Source organism: Amphiura filiformis, chromosome 20, assembly GCF_039555335.1.
Source record: "Amphiura filiformis chromosome 20, Afil_fr2py, whole genome shotgun sequence".
Taxonomy (NCBI): Eukaryota; Metazoa; Echinodermata; class Ophiuroidea; order Amphilepidida; family Amphiuridae; genus Amphiura; species Amphiura filiformis.
Genome location: NC_092647.1, coordinates 8,631,395 through 8,652,317, shown reverse-complemented (window position 1 = coordinate 8,652,317; position 20,923 = coordinate 8,631,395). Strand labels below are relative to the sequence as shown.

The 20,923-nt window shown below is 36.6% G+C and overlaps 1 protein-coding gene across 2 annotated transcripts; it reads left to right on the top strand.

Moving 5' to 3' along the window:
* Positions 1-1,529: 1,529 nt before the first annotated feature.
* On the top strand, positions 1,530-20,176 carry LOC140142578 (uncharacterized). 2 transcript variants are annotated; one of them, XM_072164572.1, is made up of 9 exons: positions 1,530-1,848; positions 4,499-4,665; positions 5,673-5,862; positions 8,074-8,174; positions 12,875-13,145; positions 14,927-15,219; positions 16,446-16,614; positions 16,918-18,529; positions 18,580-20,176. In XM_072164572.1, exons 1-8 carry the CDS (start codon positions 1,709-1,711, stop codon positions 18,227-18,229), a joined length of 2,643 nt encoding a protein of 880 aa, XP_072020673.1. In that variant the 5' UTR covers positions 1,530-1,708; the 3' UTR covers positions 18,230-18,529; positions 18,580-20,176. The 2 variants fall into 2 exon arrangements, with proteins under 2 accessions (XP_072020673.1, XP_072020672.1); XM_072164571.1 differs by having other exon boundaries at positions 1,531-1,848; positions 14,876-15,219.
* Positions 20,177-20,923: the final 747 nt, after the last annotated feature.

Genomic DNA, 20,923 nt, shown 5'->3' with positions numbered 1-20,923 from the left:
CCTCTCGGTGGGTTTTTCATGATATAATTACTTTAAATTCCATGTAACAATCCAAAATTTACCTCTGAATTCAGGGTTCAAGGCTGTTTTCGGAATAGCCGTAGACTCAAAAAAGTGCACGAGTGGCGACTATGGTTTTATACTTCCCGCATTGATGACTGCGTCTGCGCCTAATAATATACTTCTTCGTATATGTTGACTGTATCAAGGTATACAAAGAATTGGTTACATGTCAATGACCTTTTGGTTAGTATGACTTCATGGATAGACCCTTTGTGCGCCTTTTCTATTATGCAGGATCTTTACCCGCAGACATGTGCCCGTGGCATGTCCCAATATTGCGTAACGTTAGAGGTTAATATATTTCTTTGACATCGAGTAGGCTGTGTGGTTCTGTGGCCAAGCGGTCTAAGGCGTTGTGATTTCTTCGTTGATGTTCTGAGCGTCGCTTATTCGAAACCGTGCGTCCATCATTTTTCTTATGCTGCTTTATTTTTCCTGCGTAGGGCCTAGAAAAACTAATTAATAATTTCTTTTTGTGTTATTTATTTATTTATTTATTTATGTACTTATTTATTTATTTATTTATTTATTTATTTATTTATCTAATGAAAAAGTTATCATATGCCTTACCAATTTATTTATTTATTTATTTATTTATTTATTTATTTATTTATTTATTTATTTATTTATTTATTTATTTTTTAATGACGTTTTGGGGCTCGAGAGAACTGACACATTTATTTATTTATTTATTTATTTATTTATTTATTTATTTATTTATTTATTTATTTATTTATTATATATTTATTATTTATTTATTATATATTTATTATTTATTTATTATTTATTTATTATTATTTTTTTTCCCTATTGATTATTTAATGATTGAGTGAGCAGATTTATCGATTGCTACTTTGTGGGACTTCTATTTGAATGACATCAAGAATTAATAACATAGGTTTTAGTGCAGATAGGAAGTTGGTTTAGTGGTACTATCCGTTGCTTCAGAACCGAAAGGTGCTGGGTTCAATTCCCACCTATGCCTAATTTTTTTTTAAATACTTGGGAAATTACTGCAGTAAGTTTATTTGGCGCGCGGTCTCAGTTATTCATTTTCTGATGGCTGTGCCTCTTACAGACACCCTCCCTCTGGAATCCAAACCACGGTTTGCTCTTTACACCGCCCTTAGGCGATTTTTATCGTATTTATAGTGTTTTAAAGTTGGAATGGCGTGACGTGATGTGAATCCTTCAATATTTCCTCAATGGTCAAATAATACCGATACTTCGTCAGTGTTTGTGATTATCTAAACGGATTTTCATGCAATTACAATCCAATATTGGTTCACCTTGAGCCACTATCTCGGAAAGGAAAGGACCACTTCCGTACTGGTAAACAAGTGGGCTAAAGCACACAACCATTAACATCATACCTAATGGCATCTTTCGATGACCCATATGAAAAATCAAAAGAACCTTTATTTCTAATAACGGGAAGTACCTTTACCTTAGCTTGTTATATTCTTCAGCAATGCCACACCAATTGTGAAATAATTTATAATTTAGAACATCACTATAAACCGGGAAATTATATCTCCATTATTATCATCAACGAAATACTGTGTTAACTATGTTAATTTTGGTATCATTAATTTCACCATCGACAAAAATGTTATAATTTATTAGTGAATGTATTCAAATAAGAATGGATTGGAATCAAGTCCTGTGTTTGGGGTTAGGACTGCTATCGTGTTTGATGGGAAGCATGGCTCAACTCGATATTGAGCATGAGGAATGGACGGCTAACTGGACCGACACATGGAAATTAGGAAATACATGGCCACCGTAAGTTGTTGGCAATATTTAGTCTTTAATAAGTTGTAGAATGTATCGTTCAAAATCGCTACAAACGTAAAAGAGGTCCAAAGTTGAAAAATATTATTCTTGTCTTCATCCTTCACCAACTTTAAAAAAACGTTATTTGCTTTCGCTACGTATCCCAATAGCATGGGATCATAGCGTTTTTTAACGTACACACTTAGCAGAATAATGTCAATGAGAGTATTATGAAACAGAAATCTGCTCCAGCTTTTCAAACAAAGGAAGTTTATTTAATTGATTTTCAAAATAGGATGGTTACGTTTTTTACGAAAGAGGATGTTGAAGACTCTCAAAACAAATAAAAAATATTTGAATTTAAGGATACCTATGTTGTATATCTAGATTCTTGAAAATGGATATGATTAAATCCGCATTTCAAGCATTAATATTTGATTCAAATAAATATTTCTCATTGCCAAAAATCTCAATGGGCAAGCCCCTGAAATGGACTATTATACCGAAGTATACTCACAACCAACGAGGATGTACAATCATGGAGAACAATAGATTACGTAACATTGTTCCTTTGATGCCGATTTAATTAGTTATTCATAAAAGTGATATTATTGTTTCAAACAAAAGATTTCCGCCATTAAATGAGTAACTGACACTAAAGTCATGTATAAGCGCACACTTGACAAAGTGGTAGCATTGTTTATATCTCCTATTTTCATTAAAATCGGATCACTTTTAATTTTTAACCCTGTGTGGCCAAAAAAAACAACCCAAAAAACAACAACAACAAAACACCCTCATGTTGACCTTTCTGTTTATTAATATAACTCAAGAACGGTGTCGCAGATATGTCAAACTATCCTTTTTCTGAATCGATATGAACAGAGAAATACTTTGGCGTGGTTTTTTCGGAGCAATTTTGAAATTTGAATCATGTAGCGTAAAAAACTGTATACTATATCATAATAAACATCTCAAAAAAGTAACCAACCCCCCTTAAATAATAGCCATTATTCAAAAACGGGCTATTGTATTACAAATCTGTAAAATGCGTTGGAAGCAGAATTTATTTCTGCGCATTTTGACACTTCATTATTTGATACGATAGCCCAGAAAACAATATAACACCGGTCAATTTAATATAGTGAGGTCCAGATTTGAAAGTTGCACTTAACAACAATACACAAACACTCAGATATCATTACATACATTGTCATTTTCAGTTTTAAACTCAACTCCTGGGATGTGCACCGACCGCAAGACCAGTACTATTGGAGTTTTGCATGGGTAATATCTCAGCTAAAATTATTCTAATTGACTCAATATTGGATAAGAGTAATGTCCTACCAAAGGGTTCCGACTGGCAAAAAAATGGACAAAAATTATTTTTACTTTTGGAGTTCTGACCCCCGAAGTTGGCCCTGGATGGACACAGTTGCATTTTGAGGGCCCTATATCTTTTAAAGTAAAGGAGTTACAAGTTTTCTGATACCAGATTTGAACTCTACACAATTAAGTACCCCAGGGTACATACTTTTCAAAGTTGTAGGGGGTTCCCTTTATACATTTATGGACCTCCAAACATCGTCTTTCGCGTTGCGACACATTTTTTACGCTGATCCCCCTAAATTTCAAATTGATGCCACGGGAAAACGAAATAGCGTATGAAGCTCAAATTTTCAGGATTTTACTTTCTTATCAATATCTACCACCACACAGAAAAAGAAAAAAATTGAAGAGGTGCTGCGGTGCACATCCCAGAAGTTGACATAGAACATGTGACTTACAAATGTCTCTTGTAACTGTAGTTGTAATGCTCACTTTCATATCAGTTAATATCGGATGTGGCTTCCTTCTGCCTGAATAACTGCCAAGCACCTCCGCCTCATATTGTTTACAAGACGTCTGATGCGTCCCTGGTCTATTACTGCCCATTCCCGTCTCAGAATTTGTTACAGTCCAATCAAAGTTGTTGTTGGCTTGATCCTCTTGTCTACCTGGTACTTTAAACATACGATTGATGCCCTCTTGTTCCATAAACTGGTTGGTTATCCTAGCCCTATTATTATGTGGAGTTGCATTATTGTCAATCAAGATGAAGTCTCTTGTAACCTTGGCATATTCAAAAGGTGAGATGTTACGAAGATGACCAGCCTAACCGGATCTGACTTAACCGCTGAAATGACAACTTGGTGGGGCATTTAAAATGTGTTAACTCTTCATGTTTCAATTAGGGATTAAGTGAATATTGACCAACGATAAGAATAATGACAATTGATATTGATTTTCCCGACATTTTGACCCCCAAATGCATGAAACAAAACGAACATTCCCATGAGAGCCGAGCAGATTTCCTTTCATTATACTGAATGGAATAGAATTAACTGCAACTTTCAAATCTTGGGTTACTGATTTAAATGTACGCTGCGGCGTCAATATTGCTTCAAATGAGGTGTCAAAATGCTCAGAAATAAATTCTGCTTCCAACGCATTTTACAGATTTGTAATACAATCGCCCGTTTTTGAGTAATGGCCATTATTTAAGGGGGTTAGTTACTTTTTTTTGAGATGTTTACATTGAAAAATGTTATCTAAAACCTATATATCTATTGTGTATATTTATATTGTTCAATTAATGTATATGTTTTCTTATATATAGATTAGACCATCGCTCACCAAGTTTATTTCCCAACATCACCGAGGTAGAAATCCAAAGTAGACAAACTATAATGGTTAAGTCAACTGTTGACGGCAGAGATACAAGCTGTTATGTTATCCAAAAGACAGATACCCATCGTATCTACCAGTGTAATCTAAGGATTCCAGGTAAAAAAGGGCTGTGATTATTAAAAACAAGAGACGTGTAACACATTCAAATCGTGTTGTTTCGCCCAGGCCGTCCCCAATCCACTTATTGTGATGAAAGTTGACATGTGACAAGCAATGTGACTTGTGACCTCACAATATGGATTTTTTCCTGTCCAAAACTACAGACGATACGTGACCAGTTCACGCAAGGGTCACAGGGGTCAAAAACGTGTTTTCAGCTATAAAAATGCTACTCCTTCCACAAATGCCATAGCTAAGGGTTGGGACTTGCACACGGGCATTGACCTCCGCTGGAACACAGAAGGTTAAATCCGATTTGGGATCAAAAGTCATTTAGGGGCCACAAGTTCGGTTATTTACCTTGAAAATGTTACTTCGCACAAATTACGTAGTACAGAGCTGGAACTTGCACACATGCATTGACCTTAGCCGGTGCACAACAGTTAAACTCCGCTTTGAGGCCAAATGTCATTTAAGGGACCATTTCCGGTCATTTACCAAATACCTTTAAAAATACGCCAGAGAAGAAAGAAAGTCCGTAGCAAGCAGGTCAAGATATAGTTCAGGAATAAATCCGAACCGGGCGTTTTTAACGGCATTCTGCAGTTGACATCTAGGCATAAGCTGAATGGAAGGGACAGAATAGCATATCTTTGCATGGCAACAACACATATATACACACCTGATTAATACCATTCAGGAAAGAATCACTTCCTATAAAGCACCTTTCCATTTTGGTGAAATTTATTTTGTAGTCACTAAACAGAACCCCTGACCTACATGTCAGTATACTGTCTTCTCCATGAATGTGATATTAAAAGTGCAACCTGTACATTATGTTAACAGTAGCCTATATCTAGTTTTAGGTCCAGTATCCCGGGGTCTCCAAGATCTTGCTACATTTAAGTCAATGACGCACATTGCTAACTATAACACATCATCCTATCAAATATTATGTACTCTTATTATGTCTTTTAATTTATTGATTTACAATGTTGATTCAGGAATTGACGCCAAAAACGATATTTGTGATGACATATCTGGAGCAAATGAATACGGCTGTGATTGGTTTGATAATCAAGTCACATTATGTCATCGATGGAGAGATAGGTATACTCAATCCATTACATTTTGTCGATTTGGAGAGGATATGTGCTCTGAACTTGACTCACGATATATGATATGTGCATGCAGGTAAATAATACACAGTGTGATATGTAAAACAAATAGGGCCTAACCGTAAAACAATATTATGTGCATGAAAGCCTAGAAACCCGAATACCCCATGTGTTCATTGTCATTGAGGAATAGGTTTAAGGATCCCGGTACGGATAAAAAAGTAACGGGGGTGAACCTGAGTTCACAGGCCGGAGTGCCCATTGAACCAGACACATGCCATCCATGTATAGGCTTGCTGTTGCGGGGGTTCGCTTGAATACCTTCCCGGCATTGGATAAAGCTGGTACCATTGTACACCTGGGTGGGGAGAGGCAATACGTGTGAAGAGTCTTGGCGCACAACACGTTGACGCCGTGGGGATTCGAACCCGCGACCTCAATTTATCTCGCAGTTATGAGTCGAAGTCTATAGACCGTTGCGCCACTAGTACTCATTTATGTTGATAAATGAAGGCAGACGTTACAATCGTTTGCATACTTTATTTATTTCACAAAATCAACAACTCTTTCCTGTTTTGCCACAAACGCGACACTAGATAATGACTAGTGTAATCACAGTAGGCCCTATAACCAAACTATTCACCTACATTTCAATTGCGAAAGGTTCCTTTATCTTATAAGGAAAGATTTCAATCCAAACATTTGTTTGCAATCTTTAAAGCCTAATTTGAAATATTATTAGTAATACTGTCATATTGTTTCACCCCGGGAGTTTTAGGCATGCGAAAGTTCTACAAAAGTCGGATATTAACAGCATCACAGTACTGCATACAATGCTACAAAATGTCACATAGGAAATGATTGAAGAAAACTAATAATGTTGCATGCTTCATAATATTAATATCATATTCTTTAAGCTGGTGCAACATGTCCCCCGGGACATGTCTTCCTGAAGACAAGATTCCATGTTTGACATTTATCCTGAAGTTTATTGGTCCAGCACTTCACAACGAAAAAGTGTTGTAAACTACGTTAACGTAAAGGTTCTTTGTTTTTGATATCTGCAGATATGAAAACGTTGACCTATTACCAATACAACTCAAATCTTAAAATTATGTTTTTCCAAATCATTATGCATGACTATGTGTGGCCATAAATAACAGTGGCTTAAAGGGCATTTCTATTGCAAAAACAAGTTTAACTCCATTCGAAGAGAATAATTATTACATTACAAGTTGACACTCGTTGCAATTTTTTTATTCGTAGAGAAATTGTGTTGGTAAAATGCTGCCTCGTACGGTCTTTCCCCCGTTCGAAGCGAAATTGATTTCCAATGCAGGAGACTGATGACGTCAAAGTAAATGAAGAGTAAATATTCACAAAGATTTACATACACATGAGCCCTTGATATTCAGTCATGTGTATAATGAGCGACCTTGTACCACGAGAAATCGGGAAGGTTCAACAAAAGGCCATTTAAATTGTTTATTTACATTATATATCACGCTCAAATTCTAAGCTCGCACGGTAACATTGATCTAAAATATTAATAATTCGCCCGGATTGTTAGAACACCGTGTATCAAGAGCCCTTGCCTGAATTATACCTGCGCACCTTCGGGAAACACGATAGTCTTCTGATCTCTTGTGAATGATGTACATAGTTTTCAACCAAAAAACTCGAACGTAGAATTTCAAAAATATTAGGTCAAATATGAAGGAGTATGGCGAATTTGCCGTACAAAATTCGCATAAACAACATGAATTTTTCACTCCTTAAAGCCATATTATAACATTTTCAAATAGATTAGCATTTCATTGCCATAAAATGTTAGCTTTTACTGTCAGCAGATATATCCCCTTTTATTTTTGAGCAGAACAACTACGGCAAAGCAAAGAAAATTGGAATTTACTATCAGCGCACATGTCGCCAATACGTACCACTCCTTCGGTCATGTTGTGGTACGACCTTTTGTTGTGTATATCACCGTCCCGCACGCCGTGTACGTACTGTGTGTTATGAACATCGTGTATGCGTTCGACTAATAATTCCATCGTAATAATAAATCTCGGATTTTGACAAAACTACAGCACCTAGAGACTTGATTTTTGCAGGGTATCTTGGTTTAATAAAGTACAATTTCATCGTGTAAAAAAGGAATTTTAAAAATTCAGTGAGGGCGTCTTCCTCAGCAAATGTTATAATATGGCTTTAATGTGCAAACTTTTACCAACCCAATGAAAGCAGATAAATGGATGTGAATAGTGTCTGTAACATTTCTTTGCAGTGTTTTTTACTCGTGGAGTGAGGAGCAGTACTACACATATTGTGATTGTAAAGGAGCTTTGACCGACAATTATGATGACAGTTGTGCCTTTAGCTATTTCGGTGAGATTATTTTATCACTTTCTAAACGATATTTGCAAAATTAATATTAGCAATAAAGTTGATATTTTGAGGAGAAAGGAAATTTGATCATATTAAAACAGGAAACCAGCGTTTCGGTCAAGTGTGGATATTTTCGATATATCGAAACAATGACGTAGGTAATTTAGGTAATTAAAGAGATACTTCATCAAAATACGATGTTCACCTACTTAAATTCCATTTTCAATATTTACGTATAAGTTTGAGGAGATCAGCATTATATAACAAAAGGTGTATTTGCACAGTGCAGTCTGGCCACAATCTCTTCACCACAAGTATAAATATCTACCAAAAAGTAATTACCCCCTTTAAATATTGACCATTCTTCATCAAATGTTAATCGTATGCCAAATTTGGAATATGCAGTCGAAGCAGAATTATTTTTGCGCATTATGATACCCCATTTGGTCCCAATGTAATGTCAAATTGAAACATGAGAATTTCAATATTGTTTTCTGACTAACAAGGTCATAAATGACCTACAATTGCCAGTTGTCCTTTCAGTGGTATTATAAAAGTTTAATTCAAAATTTACTGATTGGGAGGTGTTCACAACAGATGTAACGCTTGGTCTTCCACTTCTTGTGATCTTCTTGGTCACAGAAAACATTGAACTTGTAATGTTTTAATTTGGGATTAAGTAAACAATGACCACTGATGTGAACAATGACATTTTTATTGATTACTACATGTTTTGACCTCCAAATTCACAAAACAAGAAGAGTAATCCAATGAGCGCTGCAAACATTTTCTTCCAATGGATACTGAGCCACAGACTGCAACTTTCAAATCTTGACTTGCTTTCATTTAAATGTATACATCAATAGACCATTGCAACAAATGAGGTGTCATAATGCGCAGAAATAAATTCTGCTTTGACTGCATATTCCAAAAATTGGCATACAATCAACCGTTTAGGAATATGGCCATTATTTAAAGGGGGTGGGGTAATTACTTTTTGGTAGATGTTTACTATCACTCACTTGAATCTTTAAAAGATAAATGTAGGAATCGCCATTACCCACAAGTACCAACCGCCTTTTGTATATCGATATAGTTCATCATATCAATCAAAATCAAACTAATCTATGCCAATTAACATGATGAACCTATTTCACCCTGTGTTTGTGAAGCATCACATGATGTGTGTTTGTTTAAACGGACGCTCCGTGGGGAGACACGCTTAGGCCCTGATGGGACCAGGCGCAAACAAAATGCTCAAGTCAGGCTTTCCGCCTTGATTGAATTATTTTGACCAGTGTGCACACCCATCTTTATTTCTTGCCAGTATTTTATTTCATTCATTTCTTTTGACACGAGAGTCAAAAATTGTGTGTTTGCTTCACAGAACACGGTGCACATTTTAGTTCTCAAAGCCAAGCAAAACTAAATATTTTACAGGGTCAATGAGAAAAACATGCTTTCCACTGATACCACCATTCCCATTGTGATAATATACGAAACCTATCCTTCTTTTCAAGCAATCAAACCATCCTCATTGCAAGGGTGTACTCATGCGTGATGGATGATTGGGAAAATAGCCCATTAGCTCCACACCTAGTCACTGAGAAATACTGAGAATTTTATATACTTCTTTGTTTAGAGTTGGAATTGTTATATGAAATTACTCGTATTGCAGTCATAAATGTAAAACATTTGCGCTGGTCCAGCATATATAAGGGACCGTTCATTATTTCCATCGGAGGGGGGCCGGGAGAATACATGGGGGGGTCAGATGGTTTTTGTCAGGCAAAAAGGGGGGTCAGATGGTTTTTAGTTATTGAAAGGGGGGTCAGATGGTTTTGCATCTCAAAAATCCTGGAGCTTCCGGGGGCTTCGCCCCCTGAACCCCCATCTGGAACATTGCCCCTGGACCCCTGACCATTAGATTTGCGCTTATTTGCATGTCGGCCGACACGGTGTGAATTGACAGAAATTTGCACTAAATGGGTCATTGGGTAAAACATTCCAAAAATGGAGAAAAATTCTAGATTTTGCTTCTAATTTGCCAAATGTACAATACAAATTTGCTGAAATAAGAGAATTTTGAACCATATTTCATAAATATACATGTACACTGCCATTTTTGTAATAGAGAACTAAGAATAATCAAGCTGCTGCACAGTAATGCTGTGGTCAGACTCTTCTTTGTTCTTTTACAATGAAAAGAGACAACTACACCACCCCAAACTGCTTCCCCAATACACATCCACATGATCCACTATCAAACCCCACCCCACACAGGTGTCATATTCCATACCCTAGTTAAACTACAAAGACTCGCCCCAAACCACCATGACAATAAACTTGGGCAATGTATTCAAATACATTATAGAAAAATAACATCATCATCGTCATCGTCATCGTCATCATCATCATCATCATCATCATCATCATCATCATCATCATCATCATCATAATAGAAATTCACCCTTTCAGAAATTATATTATGGTTGTGTGATGGACAAATGTTACAGACAAATGTGCAGTGACTGCCACTGAGTAGTGAACACACACAAACCACAGCCACCCTAGCCCTATGCATGGGGTGTACATGTCTGTGTGCATGTTTTCTCTCTTTCAAGAGTTTAATGAATTAGAAAGTTCCATGAAAGAAATTTTAGATATTTTTATATAGTCAAAATATTAATTAAAATATGTATAGTTATCAATTATTTCATTAACGATAACAGTAATGATTCCGGGAAGTGACAGATAAATCTAAATAATTTTGTGGATTTGTTAGATATTTATGACAACAAATTTTGAATCAAATTTGAGATCTATTTTGACATTTTTAGATAATCATTTCACATTTTACATGGATCTAATTGGACCTTCTGTGTCCAAGTTTGAGCCGAACCAAAGTACATCACCATAGGCGTAGATCCCCCAATATTTTGCCAGGGGATGCTCCATACAATCATCCCCCCAACGCCTGAATGTAGGTTTCTGACCACATATTTGCCCATTTTAGCCCCAAAAGTGCAAATTTCCACACGCTTCACACACATTTATTCCACTTTTGTATTATATTTTATCAGTTTAGCTTCAAAATATCAACATTTGTAGCGCATTTGTACCATCAACTAATTATGTCGCCAAAAGGTACTGGATTCACTATACTTCAAGAATTTTTTTTCCAACCCCATCCCCCCCCGATGTCAAAAAGAAATCTACACCACTGTACATCACTGATTTATGGTAAGATGTCACAAACTACTTTTTATTCCTTTTAATATACTGATGAAGAAGATTTTGCAACTCATTCATTTTACACCAAAGGGGCTGTGTACTGCACCCAGTATCAACATGTATGAGAAGTTGATGCATACTTTATACACTTTGAGAGATTGAAAATTAATAAATCAGCTTGATAGTTTATTAAACTCATTTGATTTTTTATATTCTGTATGATTGAATTAAATTACAACTTAAAAAATGAAATAAATTCGTTTTACAGCCATTTTACATAAAACTAATGAATTATAATAATTTTGACCCAAAGTTTCCGAACCTGCCACTTGAAAGATTGTTCTTGGTGCAAAAAAACTGTAGTCCTATGGATAATATCACTGTGGTTTGTTCAGGGACCTGTGGTATTGAAGTACATGTACAATGTACATGTACTAGCTGGAGCACAGGGTGGCAGTTGAACCAAAACCTGTGTAGGCCCTACATGCATGTGAAATAAATAATATTTTAGAAAAATTAATAAAACAAGTTAAAATACCCTGTGGGGTTCTACCTAGTTGATGAGGATGTGCCACGATTTTGGGGTCCTTTTCAGCGATTTTGGTATATTGATGGGTGGTTATTCAGTAAAGACCAATATTTGGAGAAAAGTGCCCAATTACTGCAATTAGGGTAAATTTTAGGTGCTTTTTGTGAAAAATTGGTATACTGATTGCCGGGTGGCAAAAACAGTAAAGGCATAGTATTTCAGTCTGATATGTGGCAGTGACGTGATGCGTTGAGGCAGCTGATCCATGCGCGCATCTATGCGCATCATTGCGTGTGTGCATACGTCAGCGCGTTAAGTGTCCACTAGCTACTTGAAGCTGTGCCTATAAATGAAATGCACACTGACATCACTGCTATTACATGGTGATGAAAAATGGTACAGATGCGAGAAAGTCTGCATTCAAAGGTCTGTGTGGCACATCCCTGTAACCAAAATTACAAAGACCCCATGACTCCTCCGCAGCAATACTTTCTATTTTGGTTGGGGGGGGTCATATGATTTTCATGTAGCTCGGAGGGGGGTCATATGGTTTTTATTATCGGAGAAGGGGGGTCATATAGTTTTCGGCAGTGACTTTCTGTCTGCTCCCGGCCCCCCCTCCGGTAGAAATAATGAACGGTCCCTAATGATAAATGATCAAAATAGTGTTCTTAAAAGGAAGGAATGCTTTACAAGACAAATGTGCGAGCCTTTGCGTGGCTTTCATAGTAAAGATTTATCAATATGTTTACTGTATCAGGGGAAAGTAGCAACGGTCAAGTAGATGAAAGGGCAATAATGCATGTTTTATGCATTTTGGAAAAACAGTCGAGCGGCCTATTATGATTGTTGTCAACTTGTCATACTGTTGTCCCAGTTTTTAAGTCCTGGATTCAACCCCAAACTAACAAAGATCTGTTGTTGTAAAAACCGACAGGCCTTCTGGACACACCAACCCAAGATCGTTCGTGTCAAAAAGTGTGCAGCAGGAGTTCTACGTGTAAAGAATGCGCTACAGGATGGTCTTTGTCTTCGCCTGGGGTAGTGACATTCTGCATGCGTGAAGACATTGATGACCTATATGGACGAAGAGAAATATGGCCTTGTCAGGAGCAGTACGGTAATAACACGGCTTGCAGTGCAGACTATGAGCCTTATTCTGGTGATTGTGAAGCTACTACAACTACTCCGACACCTTCAATGACAAGGTATAAATATATCAAAAAAGTTGAACATAGCAAAATTTCCGAAGGCGGAAGTTCTTATTGGTTCATTAATGGTGGTTTATATAGTTACAGGTGTAAGTAATTGCCACCAAATAAATTTCAAACATCCATTTTAAAATTTAATTCGAGAGTTCTGACTGTGACAAAACATGGAATCCTTTGAGCTCCATTTTGACTAAATAGTAACGAGATGACGGAAAACATGGAAAACGATAACCTCGTTAATGTACCAAAAGTGTGTGTCGATTACTGTCACCAGACTACTAATCAATGAAGTTGCCGTTGTTGAAAAAAATCATTTTTATTAATTATACAAATGATTAGGCATAATCATAAACGAAAAAAAAAAAGTTACTGTACAGGGTGTAACAATAAAATTTGTACAATTTTGAAAATAGAATGACACAAGCATGCTGCCTATTTTTTGGTTTGATATTTATATGTCTATCAAGATAATTTCTTTAGCCACCAGATAAGCTTTGTTCCAATAAAATTGTAGGTATACAAGTGAAGATATAGCCAATTATGTAACCTAGTCTTAAAACCGCTTGGGCCACTTTTGTCTAAGTGTTACAAAAGTGACTGAATAGAGTTGAATCATGGACCAGTTGCACGGCGCTCTTACGATAGGTCGATTTAAACAGTGGGGTATTCGAAGTGGTAGAAATGATTAAATAATAGAATATCTCCTTGAGTTTTTGAAAGTAACAACTAAGCACTGACATAACAACCTCATTTACTAGAAATCGTGGCTGCAGCTCAACACCTTCAACCCCAATTCACGTTGGAAGAGCGTATTTTATGGTTGTGATATTCGGTAGCACATGGAGTCAAGCAGAAACCATAAGATTGTTTATCTAGCTCATTTTCCAAACTCACATCTTCCATCAAAGCATAGAATTACATATAGCTATGAGAAGTATGTAGAATTTGTTAACAGAAATGCTGGCAATAGTGGTCGCCCCAGAACAGCTAGAAGCCCAGCTGAACTTAATTTCAAAATCTTATTGTTTTGTACTTATGGATGCAAAAACTGTTCTCGGTTTTACCAATGATATCTCAGGGATATGAGAAATTACTTTATTTGTAAGATAATTTGAAAGAAATTTCATGACTTCATTTATAGAATTTAAAGAAATATCATGTTATTATTAAGTTCATGTTAATCATAATTATGAACAAACACCACTTATAATTCTTTTGTGTCAGTTCTTTTGATGTTAATTGCACGATAAGCACAATCTACGCGGTTCAAACTTGATATACGCTAACATGGCAAAAGTGGCCCAACACGTTTTCTGGACGATTTAATTAATCAAACATAACTTTTGAACCCAAGCTAGTAAAGAAACCAACTAAACATCTTCTTTTAGCCAAGATATTACTGATTGTATTGCATATAACATCTGTGCCGTAACTCTTTTAGTTTTTTCCTGAGAAGTCAAAATACAATTGTACAAATTTTATTGTTACACCCTGTATATACAATATTGAGTTCTGTTTACAACCACTATGCAATAGCCCACAACCTTTTTCAACAGAGTAATACAATACCCGCAACGTCACTTAAAAAACTTTTCTTAAATGATAAGTTTGTCTTTTAACTGATTAGATATTTGATTTGTTCAAATAAGAATATGGTAAAACTATAGCTTCCTATATCGGTTAATTACATTGTAGTACCAGCATGGATTTTTGCTTTTATTTGGTAGATCACAAAACTCATCTAATACTGGATCATATATAACTCCAATTCCACGCAGAGGACCTGAATTTGCTCGTACTGATATGACAAACACCACTACCCCTTCACGACAATCAACAGTACCTGTGCAAGCGACTGTATTTCCCGACAAAGGGATAGGAAGAACAACATCAACGCATCTAACACCTACTTCACTCCGAGCCTCCACTGACAACACCAAGAAGACAACTACTTCACTCAGAGTCTCCACTGACAACACTGAGAAGGCATCGGCATCATGGTATCACACATCTCCTTCTCAAACTTCTTTGATATATTCCACAACGATGACAACAGAGAATGGCGAAGAAGGTAATTTAGTATTTTGCCCATTACATTGATTTACGACAGAATAATTATAATAGTAGGGTCGTATTTAGGTTTTTCGTGACCGTGAGAGCAGATGAAGTACAGCGTCAACACCAGGTAAATAATTATTTGTGTAGATGCAGAAACTAACCAACAGAAAAAAACACAGCAGCGAATCACGTGGCTCTGCTATCTACCCCGTCAAGCCCCAGTTTCAAAATAAGCTGAATTTATACTCCGTCGCTGAACGACGACCGATTGGTATTTGACCCATAAAGTAGCTCGCTATTCCTAACAAAACTATCCTATCTCAAATCCAATCGCTATCGCTCAGCGATGTATTATAAATTAAGCTATAGAGTTGTCTTTCCAATTCCATAGAGTCAAAATCATATTGTTGAAGGGGACAGTAGGCTTGTACTATCTCACTGTGTCTATAGAATTGACAGCCTGATGAGCACATTCCTTAACTATAGACCACATAATTGAGATGATTGGAAATGACCGCCACTTGAGATCATTTTATGATATAAATGTAAAAAGTGAAATATGTAGCGGCGCGGCATGCTATCTAGTGGGTCTAAATTGGGCTAACCGAGTTATCTATACATGGCGTATATTGGTGGTATATGCTATTGATATTAATATCTTAGATCTTTGAATGCCTATATATCTCGACCTGGTAGAAAACTAAGATTATATACCTTTATTTTTGGTTTCTATGAAAACCTATTGTAAGACTTGTACTTGAATATGTGTGTTGAAAGAATGCGGTAAGCTTCTCTCGGGGTCTTGAAATCAAACCCTGACTATTTGAACGACTTATCCTTCATTTTTAAGCAACTTATAAACAATTTAATTTTTTTATACTTTCGATGGGACATTGAATGGGACTTTAAGTGAAAGAAAAAATTTTCATTTTCATTTTCTTCAATACCCCAATTTTTACAAAATGTAGAGAAGACAAAAAAAGATAATTTTATCATGCTAATCTAATGTCATTTGCACTCTTTTGGTGAAGAAGACACCTCATTTAAAAATATCATGAATTTTTCATGATATTTTTCAATGAGGTGTATTAACTTTGCCTGCATCTACGATGCCATTCTACTATATCTAAGTTAGTCTGGTAAATGGTCTTACAAACACGTACTAAGATAACAATAATAACTAATTATGTTGTGTCATATAATTATATTCAAATTCTAAATCAATTTTTGTACTTTCAGGTAACCATGGTAACCAAGGTGATACCAACAGTCGCCTTCTTACAGATACAGCTGTAGCCGGTATCATATTTGGAGCCACAGGACTTGTGGTACTTCTCATCATACTTCTACTGATAATGGTGCTTTGTTTAAGGGTCAGAAATCAACGACAAAGGAGAGACAGTTCAAGGTAAATGTTGATAATGAGGAAGAGTTATTTATAATTGTTCACAGCACGAACATGACGAAGGATCATTTAAGAATTTTCAAGTCAGAATTAATAGGTTACGATTCTTACTATTAATGAGGATGGAATTGAACTAAATTAAAATTTAGAGCACACAATGTACGAATAAAATGATAATTTAATCCGCGCAAAAATTAAAAGATTATATTAAGCGCATACCCATCATAAGTCCATCGTACATTTTAGCAAACACCATTACGCCACTTGTATGATTCACAACTTCTGTTATTTTATTTTTTATTTTAGCAAAGCAACTCTAAGAGCAGATGAATTTACCATTTGGAGGAGTACAGACAACGTTAACATCGCACACGGTAACTCTATGCTATCTCGTGCTTCTACATCTATTATGTCCAGTGTCTTCAACGATAATGTGTCAGCAGTCACTGACGATAGTGGCCCCATCTATAAAGACTATTTCCAAGTTGTAGATCAAGATAAAGACAGAATTGGAGCTAGTGTAGAGAGTCTGTATTATTTTAAACTTGACCACACCCCAAATGGAAGTATAAGCGGAATAGAAAGGGACAAAGAATTTGATAAGGCTAAAGGTGAACTTGGTAGTAATATGTCGATTGATAGTTGTACTATGCCAAATCAGCCGTCCACGTCAGATGGTTCTCCTGTCGTTGGTATAGCTACCAAGGATGCACCAAAAGATGAACACATGGATACGATGGTTAACACAGAACCGGAAAATCCTTATTACTTTAAACTCAATAATAAGAACACTGATCAAGGTACTAAGGACTTAGAATTGACTAATAAACAAGATGTTCATAAACAATTACCAGAAATTCAAAATGGAACTGATTCGTTAAGCGCAGCAAGACAAGAATCAGTAGAAGAAAACCCGTATTATTTTAAGCTTACTTCAAAGAATGAAACGTGTGCCATGAATGGTAGTAATAATGTCCCAGTTGATGGTAATCAAATTGAGAATATAATGCTGAACACGTTGTTAAATCTCAATGGCGCAAAAACCGAGGAATATAATGGAAACTCAATTTGTCCAATCAAGGTGATTAGTCCAAATTGCAACGACGACAACAGCGACGGTCACAATGATTATCAGTCGTTACAGAAGTCTAATAGAACATCAGCAGTGCCATCGGCAACTCCTAATGTAAGATATTCCTACCTCCTGAAGCCAAATCAATGCCCAGAGGATAATGATGACTATTTATCGCTTCGTAAAATCAAACCAAACCAAGAGACATGTCCTACCGATCAATTGTGTGAAGATCATGATTACTTCAAATTAAAGACGCCATCGAGTATAGAATATCAGCGACAATGCCCGAATACAAGCGATCCGACTAGTAGCAATTTAATTCCATCAATAGGGACTGCGGACCCTGCAGATGTAAATAACGACACAGACAATTTAAGTACTGAGGAACGTAATATTAAGCAACAACATGTTGATGACCATGAAGATGGGCAAAATAATGACTACCAGGTCCTGAGAAAAGCTACTCAACAGAAACAGGATATAATTGGAGATGAGAAAGAAAACGATTATCAGTTACTTCGAAAAAGATCTCTAAAGATGTGAAAGACATCAGCTGCCAATATGAAAGATGCAGAAATGGATGATTAAATTCTTAACAAGAGCAGCAAGGGCGGCATGTTCCTAAAGAATACTGATTTTTAGCTATTGTCATGATTATTATTATGATTTGAGCAGCTAAAATCATAAAACATGAAGAAAAAAAATCGGAAGTATTAAAATGTTGAGTTACTTCTTGTATCTATGAAATTATTATAATCTGATCTACTGGACTTACGTTTTTTTTGTGAGTGGCAATATTTCACATCCTATCTCGGATGCATCATCAGGCCAACTGATGTTAAAGTGGCAAAAGTTCGTTGACCTGTGAAGAGGATGTTACGTCACAGGTCGAGGATGAGCCCAACCTCTGAGGGATCTTCTTTATCGCTGAACAATAGGCCCCTGCCAAGTTGTGTCGTAGCCCGCCTCCCTTGTTAAGTGAAGGCTCCTCCCGTTTAACATAAATCGCTTCCTTGACTCCTCTCTCAAACCATCTGCTTTCGCGATCTAATATCTTGACGTCCTTGTTGTCAAATGAATGATTAGTGCTATCTAAGTGCGTGTAAACCGCAGAGTCTCCGCAACCAGTGCTAGCTCTCCTATGCTGGTACATGCGCTTCGCTAGAGTCTGTTTGGTCTCCCCTATGTAAAGGTCATCGCATCCACTGTCCTTGCACTGAATTGCGTACACAATGTTGCTTTGTTTGTCCTTTGGTTGTTTGTCCTTGGGATGGACCAGCGCTTGCCGCAAAGTGTTCTTAGGTTTGAATGACACTGGGATTCCTTGATCTTTGAAAATTCTGCGAAGTTTCTCCGACAGTCCAGATACGTATGGAATAGTCACGTTCCTGCCGCGTTTAGATTCACCGTCACCTTGTGTAGCTTGTGCGGTGGACACTTTATCAGCTGATTTGGTTTGAGAGAGAGCCTTGTGAAAAGTCCAATCGCGATATCCACAAAGATTCAAGGCCTTCTGAAGGTGTTCGCGTTCCTTTTCCTTTGCGTTCTCGCTTGACGGAATCGTGTCCGCTCTATGAAATAGTGTCCGTATTACTCCGAGCTTATGAATCAGTGGATGGTGGGAATCAAATAGCAAGTACTGATCTGTGTGTGTGTCCTTTCTGTACACAGAAGTTTCTAAGCGACCATCACTTTCCACTGTAACTAAACAGTCCAAAAGGCAAGTTTGCCTTCCTTGAGTTCTTCCTGGGTGAACTTAATATGTTCGTTGACACTATTAATGTGATCAAAGAAGGGGGTTAATTGATCCTTACGAATCTTCACCCACGTGTCGTCGACATATCGAAACCAGTGCGTAGGGGGGTGCCGGTATACGATGCAAGAGCCAACCGTTCAAACTGTTCCATAAACAGGTTTACAACAATCGGTGAAACCGGCGATCCCATCGCGCATCCATGGCGTTGTCTGTAATATTTTCCATCGTAGACGAAATAGGTGGTATTAAGACAAAGTTCCAGAAGTTCACAAACTTGGTCTGGACTAAGTTTCGTGCGCCTCAGAGGTTGGGCTCATCTTCGACCTGTGACGTAACATCCTCTTCACAGGTCAACGAACTTTTGCCACTTTAACATCAGTTGGCCTGATGATGCATCCGAGATAGGATGTGAAATATTGCCACTCACAAAAAAAAACGTAAGTCCAGTAGATCAGATTATAATAATTTCATAGTTATTTTTACCTGGATGAATGATAATCTTCATAATCTTACTTCTTGTATATAATTATCATGAGGGATATTGTTTTTGTACATGAATTTAAATAAGTTTTGAATATCATTAATGGTACTTATCCCAATTATTTTACTAATCTATGGTATCTTAGTATAGCCTTAAGGAAGAATGTGCATGGACTTTGACATACTACCCAGAAAATACAAATGTTATTATCTACGCCAAGCTTCCGAGTGGTACAATAAAACTGATTTGCATATATACTGCGCCAATAAAGTATCCTTACAGTTGGAAAAATAATCACAATTCCCAAACTGAACAATATTGGGGTAAATTTGTTTTTTTAATAGATGCACTAGCTAATCCTGCACATTAAACCAATATTGTCCAGTTTTGAAATTGTGATTATTTTTCCAAGTGTAAGGATACTTTATTGGCGCAGTATAGTTTGTGCGAAGTATACTTCAGAGTTTAAGGGGTATAGTCCATACAAGATCCCGTCCAACAATTTTTCTTAAACTTCGTACCAATTAACTTTCATCGATATATTTTGAATATCTAAAATAAAAAAGAGGGGTCACCGAGCTCGTTTTTGAGAAATAACCATTTTAAAAAGGCTGTTTTTGGGAAAAATTAGTACAGGCGTCTATGGAAAAATGGAAAATTTAGACATATTTTCGATTATAACAAAAAAACTACCCCAACAATTTTGCTGATATTTTGATATAATATGCGCACTGATAGGATGTTTCATTTAAGCTAATAAAAAATGGGGGTCACCGAGTTACTTTTTTCACAATTTGAGCAGAAATGGCATATTTTTTGGTTCAAAATACCAGTGCGATATCATAGCGCGTCACTCGCAAAAACTTGTCGCAGCTCATACGCGCTAAATTGTCCGCGTATGCAGGTGATATCGCAAACACCTGCAACATGACAGTGGGGTGATTTTCTTCGGTTTTATTTTAAACCCTCTTTATTCCAAAGTATCCATTAAGTTATATAG